The 24,551-nt window shown below is 44.1% G+C and overlaps 1 protein-coding gene across 2 annotated transcripts in view; it reads left to right on the forward strand.

The window, feature by feature from the left end:
* The window catches only part of ESRP2 (epithelial splicing regulatory protein 2), a 141,361-nt gene extending 117,892 nt beyond the window's left edge, over positions 1 to 23,469 (forward strand). For both annotated transcript variants that reach the window (XM_085639963.1, XM_085639964.1), the window contains exons 16-17: positions 17,518 to 17,628; positions 22,171 to 23,469. In XM_085639963.1, coding sequence (XP_085496089.1) covers positions 17,518 to 17,607 — 90 coding nt within the window. In that variant the 3' untranslated portion in view covers positions 17,608 to 17,628; positions 22,171 to 23,469. The remainder of the gene's footprint in view (positions 1 to 17,517; positions 17,629 to 22,170) is intronic.
* The last annotated feature ends 1,082 nt before the right edge of the window (positions 23,470 to 24,551 follow it).

Below are 24,551 nucleotides of genomic sequence, written 5' to 3' on the forward strand. Positions count from 1 at the left end.
CCAACCGCCCTGCAGGGTTGGGGGTCCCCGACAACAGCCTTTTTTGTGTGAAATAATATATATATATATATATATATATATATATATATATATATATATATATATATATATATATATATATATATATATAATATTACAGTGGCGGCTGCTTTGAAAAATTAGTGGCAGGGCGGTATCGTTTAATTTTTTTTAATGTATTTATTTTTTTAAATAAAAGTTCTTACCTGAAGGGCTGCAGCCTCTCATTCCTCTTCCTTTCCTGGCAGCACGGAAGCACACTGGCTCCCAGACTCCCAAAACCAATCACAACGCTGCTGTCACCAGCATGACAGCAGTGCTGTGGTTTGGCGGTCAGATTGAGTAGGAGCCTCACATGTTCTCCCTCCAAGCTGTGCATCACAGCTGGGTAGAGAACATGCGAAGTGTGCATGATGGTTTGTTCGGCCCAAGACGGCTGGCCAAACAGTCATGCACACTTATGGTGCAGCAGCAACCACTCCCACTTACTCTGTGTGACAAGCCCAGCCCTGCCCCAACCTGTCTTGGGCTCCTACAGAGGAATAAAATGTAGCATTAATGTTGCGTTCTAAGTTTTTTACACTTAGTGGGGCAACGTTCCTCTTCCTTAACAGAGTTGCCGCCAGTGATGGGTTCCTTCCATTAACGCAGGAATGCTCTTCTTTAAGCAGCGTCTCTTTATTAGAAAGGACCAATATCTACTTGTTTTTCCAAAGACCGGTATGGAAAAGATTTCATGCATCCTCCTTTGTAGAACTAAGTGCAGAGTAGTTCTGTGGTTTGCGTTCTTAATTCAGAATGCAGTCAATGCCAATGTCTCCCGAGTCCACGCCACATCGCAATAAGAGGCAAACTCGAATATAATTTCCTCCTTGAAGGCAAACCCTCTAGCCCATATGGGTATTTTCACTAGCCAGCACCAAGATTAAACCACAAGCTTACCTGTGAAGCACTGCATTTTTATGCTATTGAAAGCAATAGTCAAAATTCTTCGCGCCAGGAATGTGGACAGTTTTTTTCTAAAATCCTCTACACCATTTCTGTTTGCATGTCAGCTACACCACACTTAGCCCCAAGCTGCAATAACTGCACGTATAAATGTTGGGTACGTAAAGGCTTCATTGCCTTTAGATTGAGGGTATTCGAAGTGTTTGCTTTGGAGCTTTAAAGTGCTAATTTGTTTCTCATTGGGACTATGTGAATTTAAACTATCAATGGGCCTTTTAATTTTGATGTTCGTGAGAAATTTAACTTTTCAACCTACTGTTAAAGAAATGCATTTCTAAACTCTTGTTACTATCGATGTGGTGCATGTGTTGTATTTGTAAATCTCATTGAGTTTCCTAATCAATGTTACCTATTGTCTTTTTTTTCTTTACTGCTGCTTCTGAGGATTTCTTGAGAGCTGCTTGTTTGGCCCATCCATGGCTTCGTATGGCCAGAATTGATAAAGTCCATCCTTTTATTGTCCTTTGTGGGACGTTTTTCATGTAGCTTGGGACAGGGTTCTGCGAGTGATTGGTCTTCATTAGTCATTTAAGGGATCCTGTTAACTTGATGATAGATCTGCTTAAAGTACCTGGTGCCTTTCAAGGGGTTCAATCCTGCAAGCATGCACGCTTCTAATCAGTAAGCAAATGAAACGGTTTTCCTTACCAAACCTACCTGATATTAGTCTAGGGTACACTCCTCCTGAGTATTTGGATCCAAAATAAATACATACTCTCTTTAAAGAGTGAAACTACACACCCTGCTTCCATATTTTGCCTTCATTTAAACACGTATCTGAAAGAAACACGTTAGTTAGATTCCTCACCTTAGAATATCCCCAGGCGTCAGACTGGATCCGGAAGATTTTTCGTCAGCAATACCCCTTGCGCGTCGCTAGGCGTCGTCTGCGGCTCCGCGTCCGTCGTCGGCGTCGTGCACCGGGATGACGTCGTCGGAGCACTTAGACGCCGCCCTCGCGCGCTGACGTCAGTTCTTCTTTTTTCCGCGCCAGTAAGCGCAGATCCGGGAGAGCTACCCCTTTTAGTCTTTTTTGACTAAATCTTTTTTGATCATTTTTGATCCTTGTCTGTCGACATCTGGTGCCGGTAGGATGCCTGGGTTCAAGGCTTGCGAGGATTGTCATCGACTGATGTCGGTGACCGATCACCACCGCCGGTGCCTCTACTGCTTAGGCCCCGACCACGACGCGGAGTCGTGCAACGACTGTCAGGCCCTGACTTCGAAGGCTAGGCGGGAGCGGTCCCGCAAGCTTCTCGAGCTTCGCCACTCGGCTCCGCGTCGTGCGCGATCCCGGTCCAGGAGGAGGTCCAAGGATCGCTCGCGGAGCCCTAGCCGACGCCATCGCTCGTCCGGCTCCAAGTCGTCGGGTAAGTCCAAACGCTCAAAGAAGTCCAAGAGGCGACATCGCTCTTCGGACTCCCCTCGCCGGTCGCGCGACTCGGCCGAGGGTCAGGGTGGTTCCACCCCCGCGGCTCCGGCGGAGCCGCAGGTGCCGCGTCCGCCCCCATACCTTCGGGTCCCTGGGGCTGACTCGGCGCCGGCGGAGATCAGTGCCTTCCTCTCGGCCATGAGGAGCCTGGCCCCGCCGTCGACGCCCGCTGGCGCGCCTTCGGGCCCCGCGGACTCGACTGGGCGACCTCGCGTGCCGGCGGCTCCGGCCCCGGCGCCGTCGACGACTCCGGTCTCGACGCCGCAGGTCCCCGCGGGGCCCTTGCCTGGGCTCCAGTCGACGCCGGTTGACCTAGTCACTCCTCCACCGGCGCCGACGCCTGAACCACCACCGGCGCCGCCGACGCCTGTGACGCCGACACCCCAGTTTAGCCCTCATCCGGACCCGACGCCGGCACGGCGTCCGCCGACGCCGCATCCGACGCCGCTTGAGTCCTACCATCTCTACAGTCCGGTTCCGATCATTCCTCCTGTTTATCAGGAATCGGAAGAAGGGGGCGACTGGGAGGGGTTCGAGGACCCTCTGGCTGTTCAGTCACAGCTTTCTCAGGACTGGGCAGATGAACTGGGGGAGGCCAGTGGGCTGGACACCTCGCCAGACACTGGATTCACTTCTCCTCCGACCGTGGCTTCGGAGGAGGGTGCAGCATTTTCTGTGGTGCTGCGCAAGGCGGCCGAGGCCCTTGGGCTCGAGTTGCCTGCCGTGGCTGTGAGGACTAACATCCTCACTGAGGTGCTTCAAACCTCAGCAAGCTCCACTGAGCCTCTGCTGCCGTTCAACGAGGCCCTCACTGACGTTCTGCAGGGCACCTGGTCCAAGCCCTCCACAGTTCCTCCTGTGGATAGGAACGTTGCCAGGCGCCACCGCCCTGCTCCGGGCGACCCCAGTTTCCTGTCCCAACACCCCACCCCCGAGAGTCTGGTTATCCAGGCCTCTACTTCCCAATCCTCCTTCCCGACCGCTCCGCCGGATCGGGATTCCAAGAGACTCGAGCAGTTCGGCAAGAAACTGTTCTCGTCCCTTAGTTTGGGCCTGCGGTCCTTAAATACCGCCTGTCTCTTGGACCGTTATTCCCATTCCCTGTGGGATACGGTGGAGGACGTGCTGCCCCTGTGTCCGGAGGAGGTCCGGACGCGTCTTACCCAGGCTTTGGCCGATGGGAGGGATGCAGCACGGCACGCCATACGATGTGGGCTTGACACCACGGACTCGCTGGGTCGGGCGATTTCGACCACGGTGGCGCTCCGCCGCCACGCCTGGATGCGGTCCACGTCATTTTCCGGGGATGTCCAGACCACCCTCATGGACATGCCCTTTGATGGCACTAGCCTGTTTGGTGAGAAGGCGGACAGTGCGCTGAACCGCTTTAAGGACTCCCGGGCTACGGCCAAGTCCTTGGGCCTCTCGGCTCCGCGGGCGCACACCTCCGCTTTTCGCCCCTTTCGTGGCCAAGGAAGGGGCGCCTCCTCACGTCCGCAAAGCCACCAGCCGCAGAACCAACCTGCGCGCGGTCGCGGACGTGGCTTCCGCCGTGGCGGAAATGGAGGCCGACGTGGTCAGCCCACTTCCACCCCTGCAGCATCCGCCTCAAAGCCCTCCTAGTCCGAGCTTTCAGGCCCATACCACGCCAGTGGGCGGCAGAGTTCGCCATCACCTGCTCCACTGGCGGTCCATCACATCGGACAGGTGGGTGCTGCAAATCGTCCGAAGGGGCTACTCCCTCCCCTTCGAGACGACCCCTCCAGCCATGCCACCGCAGCACCACCGTATCTCGGGGGATCATTTGCATCTTCTCCGCGAGGAAGTTTCGGCTCTCTTGGCCAAGGGGGCCGTCGAGCGCGTTCCGAGTCCAGAAGTAGGTCGTGGTTGTTATTCCCACTACTTTCTGGTTCCCAAGAAGGGCAAAGGGGGCCTACGCCCTATCTTGGACCTCCGGAACGTCAATGCCTTCCTCCGAAAGGAACGGTTCAAGATGCTCACGCTGGCTCAGGTTTTAGCTGCCCTAGACCCTGGAGACTGGATGGTAGCGTTGGACTTGCAGGACGCATATTTCCATATCCCCGTTCTGCCGGCCCACCGGCGTTACCTGCGGTTCACGGTGGGCCAAGAGCACTTTCAGTTTACCGTGCTCCCCTTCGGCCTCACCAGTGCCCCTCGGGTGTTCACGAAAGTGATGGCGGTGGTCGCAGCTCATCTGCGCAGATCAGGGGTTCCAGTCTTCCCCTATCTCGACGACTGGTTGTTGAAGGCGGGCTCGCCCCAGGCAGTCGTCTCCCACCTCCAGACTACGGCGGATCTCCTGCATTTGCTGGGGTTTTCCATCAACGTGCCGAAGTCACACTTGAGTCCCTCTCAGAAGCTCCTCTTCATCGGAGCGGTTCTCGATTCGGCGCAGTTCCGGGTCCATCCACCGGAACAGCGGGTCCGGGATATACAGGCCCTGATTCCCATCTTTCGGCCTCTATCCCGGGTTTCGGTCAGGCTAGTGTTGCGGCTTCTGGGGCTGATGGCTTCCTGCATCCTACTAGTGCATCACGCCAGGCGGCGCATGCGGGCTCTGCAGTGGGACCTGAAGTTTCAGTGGGCCCAGCATCACGGCAACCTGTCCGACCATGTCTTGATCTCGGAGGGCACTGCACAGCAGTTGCAGTGGTGGCTCACGGACCGCGAGTGGGTCAAGGGCAAGAGCCTCTCCCTTCCCCAACCAGAGCATGTCGTAGTGACGGATGCGTCCCTCCTGGGATGGGGTGGCCATATGGGAGAGGCGGAGATCAGAGGCCTCTGGTCTCCGGCGGAGTCTCGTCTCCACATCAACCTGTTGGAGTTGAGAGCGATCCGGCTTGCACTGAAGGCCTTCCTTCCCTCTGTCAGGGGAAGTGTCGTGCAGGTGTTCACGGACAACACCACCGCCATGTGGTACTGCAACAAACAGGGCGGGGTGGGGTCGTGGACCCTTTGTCAGGAGGCTCTGCGCCTCTGGACATGGCTGGAACACCAGGGTGTCACCCTGGTGGTTCAACATCTGGCGGGCTCTCTGAACGCCAGAGCAGACGAACTCAGCCGCCGGTGCATGATGGATCACGAATGGCGTCTGAACTCCGAAGTGGCGCAAGGCCTCTTTCAGCAGTGGGGAGAGCCTTGGTTAGATCTATTTGCCACCGAAGAGAACGCGCAATGTCAGCAGTTCTGCGCGTTGGAATTTCCAAGGCGGCACTCGCTCGGCGACGCTTTTCGTCACGAGTGGAGTTGCGGTCTGTTGTACGCCTTTCCGCCTATACCACTTCTGCCCAGAGTGCTGAAGAAGATCAGGCGCGACCGGGCCCAAGTCATCCTGGTGGCTCCGGATTGGGCACGAAGATACTGGTATCCCGAGCTACTCAGTCTGTTGACCGATCCCCCGATACGTCTGCCCCTTCGGGAGGATCTTCTGTCGCAGCAGCAGGGGACGGTCCTCCACCCGAACCTGTCCAGCCTCCACCTCCATGCGTGGAGATTGAGCGGCGGCAGTTGATGCCATTTGACTTGCCTCCTGAAGTCTGTGATATCATTCTGGCAGCCAGGCGTCCCTCCACAAAGTCGGTATACGCCTGCCGGTGGAACAAATTTGTGGCATGGTGCACAGCAAAGGCTGTGGATCCCCTTTCCGCCCCTCTTTCTGAGGTTCTCCTCTTCCTTCTTTCTCTGGCCCGGCAGGGCTCTGCCCTGGGCACTCTGAAAGGTTATCTTGCTGCCATCTCCGCCTTCTTGCCTCTTCCTGATCAGCCTTCTCTTTTCAAGTCCCCTGTGGTTACACGCTTTTTCAAAGGCATTACACACACGTTCCCTCCTGTCCCCTTTGTAATGCCTCAGTGGGACTTGAATCTGGTATTGACATTCCTGATGTGCGCTCCCTTCGAGCCTCTTCACAATTGCCCTCTTCGTCTTCTAACTCTAAAGACTGCTTTTCTAGTAGCCATCACCTCGGCTAGACGGGTGAGTGAGCTCCAGGCTTTATCTTCAAAGCCTCCTTTTCTGTCTGTTCATCCGGACAAGGTTGTCCTTCGGCCTCGTCCCTCCTTTCTTCCTAAAGTGGTGACTCCATTTCACCTTGGGCAGTCTGTCACCTTGCCCACCTTCTTTCCGCCTCCGCATCCTTCCAAAGAGGAAGAGAGGCTCCACCGTCTGGACCCAAAACGTGCGCTCTCCTTTTATCTGGACCGCACAAAACAGTTCCGGGTGGACGACCAGCTTTTTGTTGGGTACGTGGGCGCTAAGAAGGGGAAAGCTGTGCACAAAAGAACCATCTCTCGGGTCGTTTTGTGTATAAAAATCTGCTATTCCTTGGCTAAAAAGGACCCTCCTGTTGGGCTGCGCGCCCATTCTACTCTGGCCACGGCGGCTACTACTGCCTTGGGACGGGGAGTCCCTTTGCAGGACATCTGTCAGGCGGCGACGTGGGCTTCGCTACACACGTTTGCCAGGCATTATTGCCTTGACAGCCAAGTCCGGAGGGATGGCTTCTTTGGCCGTTCTGTCCTCCAGGACTTTCTGGTGTGATCTTGGTTCGCAGACCCACCACCGGGGATGGTATTGCTTGGGTATCTATTCTAAGGTGAGGAATCTAACTAACGTGTTTCTTTCAGATGAACAAGTTACTTACCTTCGGTAACGATGTATCTGTAAGAAACATTAGTTAGTTAGATTCCTCACCGACCCTCCCATCCTCCCCGTTCTGCGAACTGACATCTAGGATTAAGGTTATCCTTTTCAGGCCCCTAGATTTTATTTTTTGGCACCAGTGTCGGTCTTTGCATGGCTCTGCGTTCCTGGCGCGGAAGGCTATGTACAAGAACTGACGTCAGCGCGCGAGGGCGGCGTCTAAGTACTCCGACGTCATCCCGGCGCACGACGCCGACGACGGACGCGGAGCCGCAGACGACGCCTAGCGACGCGCAAGGGGTATTGCTGACGAAAAATCTTCCGGATCCAGTCTGACGCCTGGGGATATTCTAAGGTGAGGAATCTAACTAACTAATGTTTCTTACAGATACATCGTTACCGAAAGTAAGTAACTTGTTCTTCTGGGACTTTTGGAACATTTGTGCTTCAGAGCATTTAATTTTGCCACTGTGTATAGATATTATAACGGAAAAACAGAATGTCTGACCTTCTACTAGATTTAGTCACTGGCCTTTTATTCCTCTTCTCTTCAATGAGACCTTTTTGTTTTCAAATTAGAAAAGTACGACTTTTTTTATGCCACAATGTGGTGTCAACGTTTTCTAAAGCGGGCAGGATGTAAATTACACTACTGTGATTTAGATAAAATACCATTAGCCTCAGTCACTGATTGAGTAATGTTAAGTCCTTTAAAACAAACGTTATAGTACTTCAAAAAGTCCTAGTGACACACTGGTTTTCTCAAAACATTTTTTGGGCTCAAGGCTGACTTTGCCAAGAAAGAGGACATATTTTTTTCTAGCTAAATCTCATTAGCTTGGAGTTGAAATTGAGTATTTATTGGCAGATGATCCAACATGCAGTGGCCTTTCACTCCATATTTGACAGTATGCTCATCTTGACTACCTGAGTTTAGTAATCTTAATCTTTGGAAAAACGAATTTGCGGTTTGGTGCATATGTCAGCAGGCCTTGTGTGCTTATTGGTTTTGCATACAGCATACAAACCAGTTTCTGGTTTCTTGGCCACTTTGTGTGTCTCTTCTTGATATCCTTCTCACCAATCAACCATATGGCCATATGCAGTCAGAAACCCACTGAGCAGCATCCCTGTGCTCACACAGATGGGTTGCATGCACTCATGTGGCTCTTACTAGAAGACCTACAGGCACATCTAGGCACCGATACTAAAACCATAGGCACATGTGGACTGATGGACACCTAAAGTTCTATTCCCACTGGGATGCATACATCAGTGGACAATAAGTGCTTACACCCATATGTCTACTTGGGCGCATGCACAAAGACCACACACATGAGATGCAGGTTGTGGAAAGGAAAATGAATGTATGGATGTATATTAGTGGAATAACCGGCTTCATGGGTGCATAATCTTCATCCCTCTGCAATATAAGTATCATTAAAGGTTATAAAGTGAGTGTATTATCAACACATCACATACCCTAAAACCTGGCCTCTTTGAAAGATCCCTGGTCCTCGTGCCAGCTCACCCTGCAACCGTTCTCCTGTCCAGCTTGCCCGTAGTCCACTGTCCTCTGCTGCCTGGCTACCTGCTGCCTTCTTGTGCCTTCTCTGCTAGTTTCTTATTATTTTGCTTTTCGGCTCGTTTTTCTACCGTCTGCTCTGCCCTCTTCTGCTCTGTTTGCCTTTCCTGCCCTTCGTTTTGACTTTTCTGCTCGTTTCTTCCCACCATTTCCTCAAGACCTCTCAACTAAACTGAGACCTCACCCCACAGTGCCCAGATACATCCAGGGGTGACAGTGCTTCAATCTGCAAATGCTGAATAATTGATTTACACCTGTGATAAAATAATTCAGTCACAAAGTCCAGCCAATTCTTTGATTTTTATGGAACGGTCTGCCCTAAGAATCCATGCAGTTGGTCTGCTCATTCGGTCTTTGGTTTTTTCGTACATATGATTTGGGGTAATTGAGTTCTGCCAGTTCTCTAGTTCCAAAGGATCTTAAAATTGGAGGGCATACCAGATAACTCCATGTGGTGAACATCATATTTCCAGTGTTGACCTGTCCACTCACAAATGCCATTAGAAGTTAGTCCAGTTGGTTCACTTTAAGAGATGGAAGACTAACAAACAAGTGCATTCTTGATGTTTTTAAATAAAGGGTCACAACTAGAAATTTGGTGTTTGGCTAATATTCTGTGATCTTGGGGTACTGGATACAATGCAAAAAAAGTTCATTTAGTGTTTTGATGTCTATGGAAAATTAATAAAAAAATCACTTTTTATACATAGACCTTTCACAACAACCTGGTTTAAAAATAAAAGCAGCATCCGTAAAATAGTTATTTTATTCTTCTTTGCTCAAACATTTTGGTTGCCTTACTTTTACATTCTTATGGCCCACTTTCCATAGAATAAGTTATTTTGTGGAACATGGAAGTAGATGAGAAGTGGAAAAGCACTGAGATTGGTGGAGTACTTTAATCAAATGAGGACAGGTTTTTTTCCCATCCCCACACACCAATACAAATAGCAGATCCTGCATTGCCGTGTTTGAAAAAGCGAATCTCCACCTCTCAACAGAAGCTTATGTTTCTTAATGCATGTGTCTCAAAGGTTACATAGTCACACAAGACAGCCCCCCGTCCTCGCACCTTAAATGGATTTGCCATGAATAGTGCTACTGCACCATAAAGCCAAAACATTGGGCAACGCTGAAACAAAGTCATGCTCTTAGTGTTTTGATCTTTTTCTGTTTTCTATACAAAACCAGTTTCATCATTATGGATGCCTTGGCAGTAAAATTTACATTTGTCTGCTGTATATGCAATTAATCGTAGCTAGTCTCGGATGTATATTGAACTAAACCTTTAAAGGATCTTATTGAGCGGAACTGTTGGAGTATAGTAAGTGGTGGAGGTAGAATGAATTTGACTGCTGTAGCGAGCGAATTCACCAGGTAATATAATGAATGGGTTTTATAACTACCATTTATGTCTAAAGTCCTAAACTATACAATCGACTTTGAAGCCCTCTTGAGTTGCATGTTTCATCTGCGTTAGTGAGGAGCAACTCCTGGAGCATCCAATCGCATCGAGCCTCATTCAGGATGAAACTACTAATTTGAGTTGAAAACAAAAAAGTGTATGCAGCAGCAAGTTACAGATTTTAAATCTCATAGATTATGTAAAAAAAAACCACAATTTTGTGATTTAGTGGCGTCAATTGGAACTGTGTGCCTTGGTAAGCAGACAACTCTCCACCACTCCCTTGTCTCCTTCCCTGCCATTAAAACTTGATGATTCGGCCACAAACGCAGAGCTATTCAAGTTGGATTTCTTGTCCCCTTTATGGTGAATTTAGCTTCTTTTGTGCTAATCTTTAATTTATTTTCTTTCAGCTTCAATTTTTTTAGATTGTTCCAACTAGGTTTGGTTGTAGCATAGACATTTCTTGTCATTCAGTAAAACGCCGGGCTAAGCATTGTGGCCTTATGTTTTTAAAGTCAGTTTGTGTTGATCTTCCACTTTTTAAACTGTAGGAGTAAAAATCGTACATTAGTGCCAAAAATTTACATTGGTCATAATTGACTTCCTGGGACCATTCTCCTTTTTCAGCTGTTTATTTTGTAAAGAAGTGACTTCTGGTTATGTTGTACAATGTCTCACCTCCTCCTCTTTTATACTAAAACAAACGTATTTGCCTCCGGTATTAGGACAACGGGGGGTGAGGCAGTATCATTTGTTAAGTGACAGTTGCTTAACATTGTTCATCAGTTTATTCTCAAAGTTAGGTTATGTTCATGCTCAATTCAAGCCAATTTATTAGCCGTTCTCCAAGAGGGGTCTTTAAATATGGAGTAGCATGTATATTGGAGACGGGCAATGGCTTGAACCGCTTAACTTTCTTTGATTTCAAGGGGGGAAAAAAGTAAACGCGTCCTCTAGGGTTTAAAGTATGCACAACGGTTCTTGCTTCTCTTCTGTGGCCCTTTTGTTCATCAAAGGATAGCTGAAACATTTGCCCTTCTCAGATGCGGTAATTTATTTAGTTCTTTATTTTCGCTGAAACCCTAATTAGAATTTTTGGTTTGACTATCATCTTGATTATAACCAGAGGTATGGCCACCTGCCTTTTGCAAGCTGGTTCCCAGTTTTGTAGTGGCAGCCTCATTTATTTCCATCTGAATTATCTGGCAAACCCTTATCTAGCAAATCCTTGCTTTGTAGATGCTTGTAGGGCACAATTTTAATGGTATAGGACAAACCGAAGTTAATCTTTCAAAAGTCTGTTCGTTGAAAACATGCCAGGACTGCATTAAAGTTGATTTGGGGCAAGTGGTCATCTCTTTTGAAATAGGAGGTATGAATTTAGCGTTGGTGACCTGGCGTGACCATGATGATTTGGGCTTTCTTCAGTCGCCCCAGTTATAATAATGTGTTCTTAAGGGTGCTCAACTGGTCATGTTTATTGGCACTAAGTGACTGGAGGAGCTTACTCCTGTGTTGAATGACTTGGACATATCTCATATTAACTCTATCAAACCTAATTGTCTTAACAATTAAACAGTTGGAGATTGTTACACAGAAGAGCCACTTGTAGACCAAAGGCACAGTCCCCTAAGAGTATGCACTTAAAATGAGGGCTCTGCCACTGCTTCAGTCACCATACACTGTGCTGTCAATAAGATAAGAAGTGCCAACCACTTTGAATGGTGTTGTGTAGAGTAAACATTGACTTGAACTGAGTCAATGAACAATGCAGGTTTGTTAAAATTGACACATTCTCAAGTCATTGAAGTCACTGAATAAAATACTGAGGCAGATCTGTGTTTAGTCTGTTTATAAAAGCCCAACTGGTATGAAACCACAGAGTAAATTAAATGTCTGACATTTAAGCCTCTAAAGATGTAGGTCTGTTTATTTTATCCTGCTTAGCTAATTTCTGCTCCATTTTGTATTCCCTCTTCAGTTTGTTAGCAAATCTGGGTGGCAGCTATCATTTGTTGGCTGGTTCTTCTGCCAGTTAATGATTGATTTCTGTTTTTTTGATAGTGGCACATGATTTTGTTCTCTCATGGCATATGTACTCCATGTTTCTATACTGTAGATGTACCTTTTTAGCTCAAGGTCTGACTGCACAGGCCTGCCCCAATCAATCATTGGCTCTTTTGGACAATCCTCTTTCAGCCATTGGCTTGAGACTTTCTCAATCATGTCTTGGCTCAGCCCAGATCAGAATTGTCTCCAATAATACTATTTGCTGTTTTAGTGCACCTTTCTATCTCCAATAGAGTGCTTGCTCTGCAGTGCATTAGAGACCGTATTAGATATGAAATATACACTGAACCATCAATTTTTTATGTTGAATAATATCTCTTGCATGCGTTGTATCACAATCACTGCAGCTTGGCTTGCAAAATCTACAAGACTGGATGACTACCAACTCTTTAAAATTCAACCTTCCCAAAAATGTAAAATCTCCTCATAACCCATGAAACCACAAGCCAAACGACTCCAATATAAACTTTTTACTGTTGAACCATGGCTTCCCTCCCTCATCTGCTGGTTCTGTCAAATCGTTGGGTTTTTCAGTCAACTGTTCACACTGTCAATGCACGTTACCAAGGTATCCCAGTCTGCAAATATCTATCTTCATCTAAAAAGAATAAAGGTTCTTCTATCCAGTGATGAATTTAGGACTGCTGCTCATGCCACAAGTTATTTCTAGGATTAAAACTAGTAACTCTATCTTGCCAGTTTCCCAGCTAGTTCTCTGCTCCCTGTAAAATCCTTTCTCTAATCCACAGCTCTATTATCAGAGCAAAGTAGGTCAGATCACATCGCCCCCAGCCTCAGAAACCCAGGCTGGTTTCCTCTTAAAGCACGAATCAAATTCGATGGCTGTTGTCTCACTATTAAATCTCTTCTCTTGGGCAAACCATGCAACCTTGCTGACCTTAACATCTTTGAAGGATTGAGACTATCCAGGAGCAAGAACTCATTCTTCCTGGAGACACCAACTATGGACTGCCCTTGTTCTAAAAGATTTCTGCCTCTTACCTTGTCTAAATCACCATCTAGCCCTCAAACTTACCGGTTTTCTAAGAAGCTACGAATCATTTGTTGAAAAATTTTCTGTGAGAAACTATACCTGTCTAAACTCTACCCACTTGTTCTGCAATTGTGTATGTCGCATACCCTCCCTTCCCCTTGGCCTGAGCTTGTGCTGTTATTTTTGGTGCTCTTTCTTATGTTGATTTATTGTGCTTGACTTGTGCCATTTCATTACTGCGTTCCACTCTTCCTTCTAATTTTTCTCTCGTCTTCCTGCTCTTCTCTTGTCCCGCCCTTGGTTTCCTTACCCCCCCCCCCACTCCCTCTCCCTTTCCCATCTTTGTCCTGTTGCATCCTATTTCCTGCCCTCCACCTCTATGCCTTGTTCTTGATTACCTCTCCTCCTACTTTTCCATTATACTCGCTTCATTCCTTACCCTCAGTCGCCTTCTCACCACCTGACATTTATATACCCTCTGCTCCTCTTTCACATAACTTACTAATTCTCTCCCCCGCGGTTCATTTCGTTTTGCACACATTGTTTTGTTTGAAACGCTTGTATTATCTTGCTACTTGTATATTAACTGTTCTTGTAAAGAGCTGTAATACCTTAGATAACAGCAGTGCTATTCAAAACTGCTAGATGAAAATTGAGAAAGTAGGCACTATCAATGCCAGTGCGATATCAATACCTCCCCAGGTACCACTAAAAAGACACCAACATTACCCCCACAAATAGCGCATCAATTCCACCACTGCAGCACCCCTCTGCTATGACTTCCACCAATGCCACCACGACCACAAATCTCCTAGCACTAAAACCAACACATACCAACATCACTGCTGCTACTTTACCACAAATACACCACCGCAATACCAACATTGGCGCAAAAGCTACTATTGCTTAGAACATCCCAAATGCAACTAATAACACCAACCATATCACCATCAATACTATCAGCAATTATGCCAGTCACTGCCAATATCAGGACAATCGGATACTATCAAGACTGATACCACCACCAGTAAGAAACCACAATTAACAATTTCAAGAGGAATCCAACAGAGATGGCTTTAATATACCATCACGTGGAAACTTCATTCCTGCATGTCCGCGTTTGTATACATTTCCATATTACATCAGGCCTATTGTCTTTGCCAATGCTTGTTTCTTACTGTTAATTTTCAGATATACATTTGAGACATTCATCACTGTTAAAAAGGTGGCAAAGACAGATCAAAGAAGAAATGTATGGATTACTTAGCTTTTACTCCCATTACTCCAAGCCTGATCATTCTCGTATCAATCCAGTAAAAAAAAAAAAAAATGTAGATGGGCACATAGACTGTGAACTCAACCTACCGGGATAACTTTACTTTCTCTCACAGGTTACTAGATATAGTAAATTACTATCTTCAGAGCACAGACTACTTTGTGTATAGACTGTGGTATTCACTATGCAGGCCCAATTACTGCAGCTCACTGGTATATCGGCCCACATTCTACAGATGATAGTCTTTTATGGTAACCCAGTTTGCAATGTCCCTTTTAGTTTCGTTTTTTTTCTGTGCTTTCTAGAGTGTAATCACCTTGCACCTCTAAATGAGACCCCTCCCTGAGTTGTTACCTTGCTGCAAAAGAATCCACTGATTAAACTGTGTACTGTCTTGAGATATGCGCTGCAACAAAAACACCTATTTATTTTCTGTGTACACATTTCAAGGGCAGGTCTGGTAGCTGATAACTCGTATTTACACAGCAGTGCTGCTCCACCAAATGATTACTGGGTATAGATTAGCTGGAAGGTACTGAAACCATTTTTAATTCTTGTGACTTGGTGGCTGGGGCTGCTGTTCTGCCTTGTTCTGGTTGATGGTAGTCTAGCAAAGTTTTCATTTGTTGGGTTTGTGGTTTGTTGGAGCTTGGGACTGATATTGCCATGGTGGAAGGTATTCAGCACTCAAGCTTATTTGTAACTGTATCACATCAGGTGCTTTATTTTGTAGTTGTCGTTTTCAAGAAACTGGCAGGAGACCGCATTTTTTTCCATGCTCCACAGCAATGTTTGTTCGAGGACATCCGTGTTGAGGCCTCCTTTTACTCCTCAAGGATCCTCTATGCACTACTGTATGCGCTTTTCTATGCCATTTTCTTTTTTTTACTTCAGGGTATTTTACGGCTGGTGTAGGTCAGCCCTTCAACAACATCCACTGTGTGCATCAATGAGTGCTGCTTTGGGCCACAGTTCACCACCCAAAGCTTTAAGCACTGCAGTTTCCTTGCACATTGCTACCTTGCTGAGGGAGTACGAAATTCTGCACCTAGTGCTTGACCTGCTATGAAGAACCACGGAACACTGTAACACTGTAGAGCAATAGGCAGTGGGACTAAGATTGCTAGCAGAACTGAGTTGAGCATAAATATTGCAGTATTGACAATGGTTACAGCCGGCATTTTAAGCCCTGCCATAAACTGAGCTAGTCTCTGCACTCTCTAAGGGGATTGACTGTTTTAAATAAAAAACCAAAAATTAGATCTGGATTGCTTGAATTATCTCAGCCAGTGGTAACTACTGAGCTGCAATATAAGGTTTATTCCCCCCACCCTCCAAATGCTATAGGACCGGAACCAGCCATGTGGGGAGCAGTCTTAGTCGTGCTCCAGAAGGTGCAGTCACCCCGCACGGCTAGGCCAGGTGCCATCTGAAAGGGATCAGGAACAACATCAGTCTTACTCAGTATTTGGAATATTATTATTTTTTTTTAATGCCTGGAATACTTCGGTTTTGGCCAATATATCTGTAAAATTGACCTGCAAAGTCAGTTGTTTGGCTCATTACAAAATAAAAAGAGAATCATGTGACGTTTGTACAAAGAGCTTTTACACTTTGTCTCCAATTCTCCACTTTCAAAATTTCACTGGAGAATGTCTTGCTGGCTATCTGTAAAATGTGACTGGTAGTTAAATCATTTCTCTTTTGTTTTTTGTATTTATTTATTATTTTCGTTCCCAGTCTAGCCTGGACCTGTAACAAAAATGTAATCTAAATATACTGTTCAGTTTCATCTAAATTGTTCAGTTCCCTGAATAGAATAAATTCTTCTCTTCCGGTTTTTTAAGGGTTTGTGGAAAATGTAGCTCAAGCTTTACTCCAATGCAACACTGCAGTTTCATGTTCTTTAATGAATGCTGCATGAGAAAAATGGGATGAAATAATGAAGCCATATGGCCCATGTACATTGACAGCAGTTGTTTTTTGTTTTTTTTTACCATGCTGTAGCTTATGTTCCTAAAGATAATCATTAGTTTATTTTATTTCCGATGCTTTAACTTGAACATAACTCCATTTTTTGTGCCAGAACTTGCCAAATAGAAATGGGCAATGGTCTTTGTTAAATGGGTGCCTTTAACTTTAAAATGTTCCCCCATGCATACTTCCAAACAAAATTTAGAAAATGAAACCATGGGTTGGTGGGTACTAAGGTAGCATATGGCAACTTTCTAGTGCAATGCATTCATCTGGATATTGCTGTTCATGAATTTAATGCAACTGTGCTAAGGCATCAGCAGCTTGGAAAGCCGTGGCAGACCTCCCTGCATCTTGACGTCAGACATTCTCACAGAACCTCTAAGCACCACTAAAATCTGTTTATTAAAGTTCAAGAAAAAAAAGATGGTTTGCAACAAAGATATTTGACCCAACTTTATAATTTTTATTGTTTATATGGATTATTTTCAGAGTTCACACTCCCTTTTGTGTTGCTAACAAAAGTGCAGGACAACTGCACGAAGCATAGCATTTCAAAACTTTGTGCTTGTTTTCGTCAGTTTTCTTGCAGTTTTCCACCTCAAAGCGGTATTCATTACAATTTGAACAGTCTAATGAAACATCATGATTCACTAGCAGTGTTATCGTTTTTAAACTTTAGTGATCACTTCTTTTTTAGACTATTAAATATAAAAGCAGGAATTGAATCCAATTGTTTTTACCACATTCTTTTCATCCCTGTACCCATGCATCCGCTACATTCTCTGCTTTCTTCTAGCAACAAATGTTGCAGGTGTCTGTTGCAGTACTGCAGTAGCATTCCATATTGTGCACAGGAACCCATAATGTGATTTGTGATGCAGAATACTTCTGCCACTACTTTGATGTTCTACAATCCATTTTAAAAATGTTGCACCCAAAGTAGCTATGGAGCTTAAAAATGAATGTGCGTTGTCTCCTGCCAGTTTCTGTTCCATGGATGAATAATATTTGCTGTGTTTGCACGCGCAGTGCGCTACACCGTGCTCGAAGTTTCTTTTGCTGATTCTCGTATGTCGCACTTGTACTGTAGTATGCACCTGATGACTACAATGGCCTCATTCAGATGAACGATCAAGCAAGGAGTATGTTGCAAGCACCGAAAGAGTGGGTCTGTTTGTAACTGTTTATAACTCACAAGAAGGTAAGCAGGAACTCGCTAAAGCCAGACCCTCTGCTGGTGGACGGGAAGACACTAAGCTTTTCACTGCTTTGTGGAAACTTTGGGTGTGAATTGAAATTCTCCTAACCACTTTCTGTCTTCTTATGGGGTCTGCTTTAAATGGTCTGCATACATATACATAACTTTTTTGTTTTTTAAGCCTTACTAACTGGGCTCAATGGTGGATCCTGATCAGTAGTTGTGGATGCTTCATTGACTATAATTGGTGGAGGTTAATTAAATCCTTTCTTTGCAAATCACTTTATGATCTCTATCTAAAAATGGCAGTAGGGTATCTTCTTTAATCTTCTCCATGTGCTAGTATGTCCAAAAATGTAATTGTTTGCACTTTTCTTTGCTATGATTGAGTATCTAACTGTGTAATCATGTTTCAATATTTTTTATTATAACCCATTAATTTATTTTCATTATGTTGTATTTTGAAATTGTTGTACATCCAGTCATATTTCCATATAATGGGATCCTAGATGTACATCTGATACAGAATTCCTGTTCTGTTTCCGTATATAATATTTTTGATAATTTTCATTGTTTTAATCCTACATGCTTGTTAAATCCTTTGTTTATTTACTGTAAGAAATTGGATAATTGGGGGGGGATAAAACCATAGCAAGCAGCAACCTCAATACTTGTTGGGGTTTTTCAAATGCTCATTTAAATCTTTGTTTATTAAACTTATATTTTATCAATTTTTTATTGTTTTTATAAACTCAATTTCCACACACACATTGATAAGTTGTGATGTAAAGGTACTCCCGATGACGTGGCTGCGTTGTAAGGACTCCTGATATACTATATACTGACATGCATTTAATGACCTAAAGCCAGTTCTTCAATATAGAGTCCAAGAATATTCTCCACTCATAATTCAGGAATGGCCCTGTCCTACATGTATGTTGTTGATGCAGAAGATTCAAATGAGATCCTAATCAAGAGTGCCCTTAGTAATAAATCAGTCTATTAGTTTCTCACACTTCAAAGCGATTCTAGATCAACAGTTCAGTTTCTACGGAATCCAAATATCTGCAAAACGCTGCTTGGTGGCCTGAAGATTTTTATCTCAAAGCAATTGTGTGTGTATAGGTTGGGCACTGGCAGCTCACATTTTGAAAGGGTCATTAGGAGTTCTTGTATCCTCAAAACTGCCCAAACCACATCCAAACATATTCATTTCAGTTCGGGAGCCAACATCCTACAACTGTGGCCTTCAAACTCTTGTTCACCACCTAGATCACTAATGGGTGTGGGGGGGGGGGCATGGGGCAGAGTGGCATGAACTATTCAAGGTTTAAGTACTTGAAGTGTCTCTGAAAGACCACACTTTCCAAATGTTCTTGGTTATGAAATGTCTATTGCGGTGCTTCAAGTGTAACTAGTTTAAACTTAAATGCTGGAAATTGAAAGTAAACAATGAACACCAAGTTTTGTCAACATCTTTCACCATTTCTGTACTTATTCCCCTGCCACCTACATGTCGCGTGTGGAAATATTGAGTGGAATTTCTGAATAGTTATCAGTCATCATGGGACTTGCAGGGTAATTTCTCCTGATATTTACAGCTTATTTTGCTTGCTCTCACTAATAAAAGAAAAAATAATTGTAAATTCAATAATTTGTGAGACCCCCACTAAATACTGTTAATCGGGGGAAGGGCTTTTCATGAACGTTTGAAGAACACTGCCTTAAAATAAGATTCCCTTCAGTTTATTAACACTAGTAAACACTCCTATTGTGGCATTTACAGAAATGTTATTCATAAGCCTGTTTTTTTTTATCTGGACTACATGCATCTACAGGTAGACATCGGGATTTTGGGCATTTATCTCAAACGTTGCCCATCCCAGTTCCTATTTGTTTTCTTAATGCTGATGGGAAAGAAGCCTTTGCATTGGCTCATCTGCTCAAGTTTATGAATTTTGGGAGAAGTATAGGTTGACTACTCCACTAATGAAATCCTTTGTCACCTAGCAAAACGCCTGCAAATAAATTAATGGTGGTGTTGCTATTCGCTAATCGAATTCTTAGACTTCTATGATTCTGGGGTTCTGTAAAGGTTGTCTTTCAGATATCTTTGGAGTCCAAATTTGCGATAATGCTATGAAGAAGCTTAATGATTAATAGATACTGAGGTTCCATAAAATGAGGAGCTGCTTCCAGTTTTGGGAATTTAGAGGTTTCTTTAGAACACTTCAGACCTTTTGTTTTGTATATCAATTGCACCGACAGTACATGAAAGCGAAATCCAAGCAAATAGATTGGTTTGGAACAATAAATCTTGTTCTGAGTCAACATGGTTCTATACAGGCAGTTAGTTGCATTTCGGATGTTATTTTTCATCACTGGTACCCTATTGTCATAAGGAAGTGTGTGTGTGTATATATATATATATATATATATATATATATATATATATATATATATATATATTTTTTTTTTAAGTGAAGGCCTGAATTCTGGCATCTGGTTCATTATCTTAGTAATACATGCAATATACTAATTTAATGGACACCAAAGCATATATATTTTGTCTTTAACCAAAATGGGTTTTGACCTAAACATAATCATCTGCAGTTTGACTTAATACAGACTGAGATGAGTTAAAAGGAGGTCCTTAATCTGGATTCTTGGTGTATTCTACTGGGGAAATGTGTTGTAGATTTGGAAATTCCACATTCCTTGTTCTGCAAATTAGCTTGTATTTAATAGCACTGCAATTTACAAGACCTATATTTACCATATGTCTGTTCTACATTAGATATACAGGTCTTGAGAGTGATTTTGTTAAATAGTATACCCTACCCCTATTTATAAAACATTTAGTTTGTTGATCACATTTACCAGCTTACGCTGTCCATTCAGACTGTAGTTCATCTGGATCATCCTAGATAGTGACCAACGTGGGCAAAACCAAACCATTTCGGCTCATCGGGATGTTTCCTTAACTGGGAACTAGTTGAAAAATGCCCAGTTGTTACAGTGCCTAGACGTCGAGCCTAATTTTGTGCATGTCGATTTTAATCTCCGGTTTAGATTGACCGGGGGACTGTTCAAAATGTCCAGATAATGCGTTTTTGTGCAGTAGTATCTGCAAAGTGTGTATCCACGGACCTGCCACTTGCGGGCCCAGATGACTTCATAATTTGCATCTTTTCCCATGCTCCTTCCTGTAACATCAATGGTATTTTACTACTGGTGTCATGTACTGTGAAACCTATGCTGGACTATGATTCCGTTCTTTTTTCCATTCTATTTGGATGTTTTGTTATGTTTAGGAGTAAATTGCATTTCATTGTGTCCAGTGAGTTTGGAATTTGCTGCTGTATTGTTTGGTGATGACAAAAGTTGGACCAATCATGGCCAACTAGATTTTGAGTCTGTATGTACAATGCATATGGATCTGTGTGGTGAAAGGCATTCGTGGTCTTACGTTCAGCTGGGACGTTCTGTTGTACAGTGATACACTTTGGCTTGCTGTTAAATTTTGAGTCATCTTTGGTCATTATTTTGGTTGTATGGAATGTTGCATGTGTGTAGAAAATTGAAGCTGCCTATTTCTGTTTAGAGATACTCTTCTGCTATTATCGTACCCTTGAGTTGACAAAATATTATCCAGCTATATAGGTTGGAGCCATTTTCGTGCATTATGGTGAGTGGTTGTGTCTGTGTTTTGGTCTAGTGGAAAATGTAACTCTAGATTGATTTAAAGTTGTCGATTGAGATCACAACTTAGCGAAGTATGTTGTTTGGTACCTTTTGTGTGCCAAGTCTTATGCTTTTATGTAGTGTGTGGAAGGCAAGAGATGAAACAAGCAACTCTTAAATCCTGGTCCCCATTTAAAAATGTCCCTGTTGTGCTTTTGCAGACCAGCTGGAAAGGGTGGGGAGCAGCATCAGGTGGGGGGATAAGTATTTTAGAAGAGGGGGAGTGCAGCACGCAATGAAGAGCAGGACAACCCCTCTAACCTCGTGGAGTGCTAAATGAAAAAAAAGTACCTACATCTGATGAGTGGATTAAAGTAGTCCATCAAAAGGATCATAAAGAGACTGTTCTCCAGGGGAGGGGCGAACACAAGAAAGAAAGCCTTTGAATAAGAAGCAAGCAAGTGAGTGACAGTAAAGCATGCCCATGGTAAGCAATGGGCATACTGAAAGTCCACTGTAAGTCACAATAGGTCAAAAGAAACCAGACCTTTTTCGTGGTCTGATAGGTGAGAGCTAAAAACTGGGAGTTATGCAACTGGAATTCTTTTGCTAGTGCGACAAAAGACTTCTATAGTTGCCACGCCCATCTTTGTCTTCACAGAAGCATTCTTGTTTTCTATATTAACTTTAAAGTTCTGGGAATCCAGACCATAATCTCGGACAGGTTTGTGTCAATGCATTAATCTTTTAAGTTACTGTTTGCATTTTAAGTACTTAACTGATGCTTAAAAAGCGTGTACCAATGTTATTTAACGTAACCATTTTTTCTTTCCTGCCTTTTCATTACTTTGTCTGTTGCAGCTCTGCACCGATTCCATCCTCGTGCTCTACAACTTCAGTGGCCGGCCAAGCGGAGAAGCTCTGGTGGCCTTTCCAAGTGTGGATGTGGCTAGGAAAGCTGTGTCTGAAAAACACCGGCAACTCATTGGAGGAAAGAACATTGACCTTTCTCTGGTCTAATTTTAAGGCTAAAACGAGTACAACGGAGAGCACTGTGCCTTCAAAAGAACGCCATGCGGTAACCCGCTACTAATGATGAAACTCCATCTTGAAACTGGACCATAAACTCTGTGGGAAGGCGGGTCACTTCCCCCTACGCTTAAGTTGGAAACACGTGCCACGCTTCTGCGCAGCTCCAATGTCCCATGCACGTGCTTTGTTAAACAGACTATTCTCGAACTGCTAGACCTACCATACAAAGAAGCAGTCGTAATCGCACTTCAAGTATGTACGTGGAAAGAAGTTCAAATGAATTGTTGCTTGAGCATGTGTGCAGTATAGTTTTAGTGGAACGTGAGTAAATCATTTTGCAGAATATATTTACGAGGGCGCGTGCAAGTTTGAGTTCTGTGTATGCAATAGCAACGGGAACAAAACTACTACGGCGAGTAGTGAGACAAAAAATGTCTGTCAGAAGTGGCCGTTGATCAGACGCTTCAAGTTGAAGCGACATCCCCTCCCCAGCAATTGTGCGCCTACAAATGGTGTGGCCAAATGGCGTCTAGGAAAAACGTACAGCTCCTTGTAAGCGGGTGGGAGTTAAGTGCTGCAGAAACGTAATCCGAAAAGCCATATGTCTGTTTTTCTTTTACCCCATTTACTGCCAAAAATCGCATTAATTCAGATAGCACATAAACGTCGAGTACTACTAAGTTATATATTTTTTATTTAAGCGTATTAGCTTTCCGATAGTAATGCAGATTTGCTCTAGTTTATGTGCATGCAATTTGTTTACATCTTTAAACTTTATTTGTATATTGCAAAGAAATGAATTTAAATCCCTAGTGCATGTCATATTTTCTATTTTTACGTGTACATATATACATAAGCTAAACACATTAGTTTTGTCATGTAGCATATATTATACCATTAAGATATCTGCTGTTGCGCACTAATTGATTTCATTTTTTTTTACTGTGTATTGATTAAAACTTAAGTGCAATATCAGCAGAAAACGATGTAAAGACTTGTTGCAACGTATGGATGCCTGTGTACATTGATCCATTTCGGTTTGTGTACATTTTTTGAGTAGAACATTAAACAGATCTATATGCTTTGTTCTATTAAAAAAACTATAAATAAAAGATGCCTAGGAATTTACCTATTAAATGTCATCGTTTGAAAACTGTCATCAAATCTTCGAAGGCACCCTCACACAATTTATGCATCGCAATGCAAATAGTTGAGTAGTGAAAACTTTTGAAAAGTTGGTGTTTTCTGGTGGGAGGGGCTCTGCTATTATCCCCTTCGAAGAGTTGCACAGCAAAGTAGACGATGTGGCGTTACAACCATAGCAGCCAACGTTGGGACTTGAGAGCCGGCTTCAGCTCTCTGCAGCGGCTACATCTCCTCCAATTCTGGGTAAATCACAATCTCCAAGTGCCTGACATTTTTTTTGTTTTTTTTTAAAGTGACTTTGTGTAATGGAACTGGTACTCCTGTAAAGCACTAAATCTTCAGGTGGAGTTGACACTATATAAAACTGCGGAAATAAATTGAAGTATTAGACGGTGGCAGTGATTGAGTGGAAGAGCTTTACGGAATCTTCAGTTTTGATCTAGGGACTCAATGTTTGGAAATGGAGTATTGAATGTAATGTTTTATTTGGGGGGGGGGGGATATGGAGATACAGGGTATGGTGAAAATAAGAGTTCTTTGCAATTGATGCCCGATTAAGGTATGCCTAGTTGGCACATTGATTTAAAAAAAGAAAAAAAAAAAAGAAAAAACCTGTTGTGGTTTTTAGGTATAACACATGTTCATATGAAAAAAGTGATATTTTGATTATAAAAGTCCCATCAAAAGCGAAAAGGCAAATTATAGAAGCATTATGCATCAGATAAGACTGGAGCCAACATAGGAAAAAAAAGACCAACGACCATAAAAAAAAAATGCTCCAAATCAATTACCTCTAGGGTGGTTTTCGAGATAAGGCTATCTCAAACGTAGTGTCCGAGAGGCAGGCTGGGGGGCGGGGGGTGATGGCAAGAAAGTGTGACCCTAAACAACAGGCCCATCAGTCTTTCATCCAATCCTCGTCGCCAAGGATGGGTCTGCTCTTCGTCAAGTTGTGGGCACTCAAACTAGAAAACATCAGGCTATCACTCCTCAGTCTTCATTCGAAAGGGAAAGCTGCTGCCTAACATTGCATATGAGCAGGCAGTCTCAGCGAATTTCCCATG

This window comes from Triturus cristatus, chromosome 12 (genome assembly GCF_964204655.1).
Source record: "Triturus cristatus chromosome 12, aTriCri1.1, whole genome shotgun sequence".
In the NCBI taxonomy this organism is placed as follows: Eukaryota; Metazoa; Chordata; class Amphibia; order Caudata; family Salamandridae; genus Triturus; species Triturus cristatus.